The following is a 3,547-nucleotide window of genomic DNA, read 5'->3' as shown; positions in this document are numbered from 1 at the left end:
CCTCAAGGTACCAGGCACAGCTCGTGAATGCTGCAATGGTGGGGTAGATGGAACGCCCCACAGGAGCACGGGGGTGGGGGGAGGGCCCTGCATGCTTGGCAGTAGACCAGAAGTACTTCTGGGTCACTTCTGGGTCTGCTGCCAAGTACACAGGGGAGCCCCCTAGCTCAGCGATTGGCCATGGGTGGACCCCAGGTGCCCCACCTCCAGACCCAGGAGGCACTAGTTGCTGAGCCGCGGGCTGTCCTGCATGTTCCCCAGTGGACCTGGAAGTGAACCAGAAGTGCTTCTGGTCCACTTCTGGGTATGCCACCAAGTGCGCTAGGGACCCCCCAATGCTTCCATAGGATGCTCCATGCACCCCAGCATCTCAGCATTCACAAGCTGCCTGGTACCTTGAGGTATGTAGAAAAAACATTTAAAGCTGTTTCTATGTCCGAATCATTGAATCTCTCTGAATCGATTTGGAGGGTTCCGATTCAATTCAGAGATTAAAGGGTCTCCTGATTTGATTTGGATTCCAAGATTCGGCCACCAAATCAGGCCGAATCTCCACTGAATTGAATCAGCAACCAAAGCTTCTCAAAGCCCTACTGGCTGCACATGCCAAGGCCCAAGCCGACCCTGTGGCTGGGCCATGCGGGGCTGAGGGACCTGGTGTGGACCAAACAAAATCCTTTGGTGGGCTGGATCTGGGGCATGGGCCATATTTTGCCCGCCCCTCCACAAGGCTCCATCTAACCACCCCACATAGCTCCATAATGGCAGGTCTGCTCTTCTGGGTGCAGTCCTCCTTGGGAGGCTCCAGCTGCTAAAGGAGCTCCAGGTCAAATCTAAAAGCACAGATGTATCTATATGTGCTTTCTGCCAACTACTGGTGGGGGGAAGGGGAGTGGTGAAGGGCAGCAGATGAAGTCTTCTGTTGTTCACGGAGCAGCTGTTGCTCTACTGGTTGAACAAATCAGGTTCTGCCACTCCCAGGGTATTTGCGTATTTGGCATACTCAGGGTTTGCCATTAAACTCTAGAACTTTTTTAACATAAACCCTTGGAATTTTTAAATATTATTTAAATCAGCATAACACTTCAGTGATTCTAACTTGCAAACTTGTGCTTTGGCTCACCAAAGAAATGCAGTGTCAGATTAAGACTTATTGTGAACTAAATTAGAAATGCAATTTGAATTCTACCAAAATGCCAAAGGCAAAACTCCAAAATATTGGCTCTGACCCTTCAGTTGCTTACACAAATACGTATGTTCACTTACATAAACAGCCTGATTTCAGTGTCCTACTCATGTGCCCTAGTATTTGCATAAATACTTCTAGCCACAAATAAAACTGTATTTTTACATTTTAGCAGTATAAAACCATTGTGTCTAAAGGAAATTGTTTCCGTGATGACAAGAAAATGACTTAGTCTTCCTGCATATTCATGAATGTATTGTGAACATTTTGCTATGCAGGCCATTTTTAGAGAATTAGAAATGTAAGTTAAGGACAGGATTTACTACAAGTGCCTCAGTGACTTAGAAGTACAAATCTCACTGACTGCAAAAAATGGTCAACTTTTTTACTGATGGAAATTTAAATATATAGAGAAGGTGTTGGTTAAGCTACTGCAAACTATTTGCTTATTCTTATCTTGTTTTGAAGTTGTGCTATTTGTCTCAAAAATATTAATAAAGCCCTGGATTGATCATAATCATTTTTATATTTATATTTATATATTAGCTTGAAATATCTCAGTAGTAAAACATCCAAGTAATCTCACCCTGTCAACATGAAGGAAATAGCAAAACCACCTTGTTAGCATTATAGAAAACCCAGCTCAGCATCATATAAATATGAACATTAGGAATTATTTAAAATTCATTACTTAAGAAAGTTTTATCCACCTGCTTTCAGATAGTCATTTGATGGTCTGCATGGGTCTCCAGAAGACATAGAATCCCTTGAGAGGAGTCTTGCATGCTGAGGAGCAGCAGAACATTATATAACGCTTTATTCTAAGACAAGGTACCTGTCATATTCATATTTGGACTCACTTACTTGAAGTACAGTGCCAAGTCAGTTGCTATGATAGCGATATCCATCAAGTTAAGCACATGTTCATACTGTCTCCTGTTGAGATTCTGGTAAATATTCAGCGACTAAAAGAAAATAACACTCACAGAAATCAGTGATGCTTTGCTGCAGGCTACTGGACATCACATGTCACTTCCTTTCTCAGAATGTGTGTCTTTGTCCAACAATTTCAAGTGATTTGTACAGGGAAGTGATAAGAGCTCAATCCAATGTCTAGTAAGTCTGTGGAAAGATCCCTGTTTCTTACAAGGGGCACTGAGTTGTCCCTACTACCTGAAATCGACTTGAGTACCTATTAGCACTAATAGGAGTTTATCTGAAGTAAAAGATCAATAGACTAAATAGAGTAAATTTGTCAGAATTTTGCCTACAGCAGGGGAAGGATGGCTTTAAGCTTAAATCTGATCAGTGAGATCTGGGTTCTGAGAAAATTTTGGCTACCAGTGCTCTTCATTCATTTTATCAGACTCCCCATTACATTTTGGGCAAGTCATGTAACTTCTCCACTTCTTCCCCCCCACCAGCCTCCATGCACAGAGTAACTGGAACTGCAGTTGGCTGCCTTGCAATGGGACTATGAGCCTGCCTGAAGGGTTACAATGGGATTAGGAGAATGCCATGTACATAGAAAGTTTTTCTAATGATGGAAAGTAGTAGGCAGATAAACTACATGAGTGCTGGGCTAGGTTGATAGAGAAGGCTCATAAATAAATCACTGCAAGTCAGGGCCAATTTGCTGCAGATTATTGTAGAACTTGAAAAGGATTCACTGTACTGGGCACTGAAAAGGCATCTAATATAGGACAGTTCTTTATAAGGCAAGCGGTTGTAATTTTTATTTCTACTTGGCTTCAGCACAAAGGCAAAAGAAACTCTGCCATTTTAACCAAACCTTACTTTGACTTTTGGGTTCATTTACACCAAAAGCTGAGAAAACTGCAATGCGAGTGAAGTCTCTCCCACCCACAAAATCCAAACTAAAGAAAAATACTAGGCCAAGCCCCTACAGCTCGATATTATCTTGCTTCAAATGGAATTGAGAGCAAATGTTAGTATGTGTTACAAACCTCTTCTGCCAGCAAGAACTTTCCAAATTCCAAGTGGTGTCTCTCCAGAATTGATGATCCATGAAGTTTTGCTAAAGGATGTTGAGATCTGGTTATAAGTGAAAAACACAATTAGTACAACACTAAAGAGCAAGGAAGTGTTGCAGCGGTGTCTTATTTAGGTAAGTCACACTTTATATTCAGGTTCAACTTTGTAGATGTTGAACGAGTAATGTTTTAATAACAATATTACATTTTTCTAATAATGAACAGGCTTATCTTTTACATTTTTTATTAACTGTCCCTTTTTCAGGCTCTGGGGCCCGGGAGCATGGCCACCTCCCCTTGTGGGGTCTGCTCCCTCCTGGGGTCTCTGGCGCGCCAGCTGGAGGAGCTCCAGGCCACAGTCCAGAGA

General features: G+C 42.5%; 1 protein-coding gene across 1 annotated transcript in view; it reads right to left on the bottom strand.

Annotated features, from left to right (window-relative positions):
- PDE6B (phosphodiesterase 6B) overlaps window positions 1–3,547 on the bottom strand; it is a 39,403-nt gene that overhangs the window by 15,850 nt on the left and 20,006 nt on the right. The window contains exons 15-16 of the mRNA XM_019555427.1: window positions 3,154–3,241; window positions 2,051–2,151 (exon numbers count right to left, since the gene is read on the bottom strand). Of these exons, the coding sequence (XP_019410972.1) occupies window positions 2,051–2,151; window positions 3,154–3,241 (189 nt within the window). The remainder of the gene's footprint in view (window positions 1–2,050; window positions 2,152–3,153; window positions 3,242–3,547) is intronic.

Source organism: Crocodylus porosus, unplaced genomic scaffold (assembly GCF_001723895.1).
Source record: "Crocodylus porosus isolate Cpor-Errol unplaced genomic scaffold, CroPor_comp1, whole genome shotgun sequence".
Taxonomy (NCBI): Eukaryota; Metazoa; Chordata; order Crocodylia; family Crocodylidae; genus Crocodylus; species Crocodylus porosus.
This window is presented reverse-complemented; position numbering and strand designations above follow the sequence as displayed.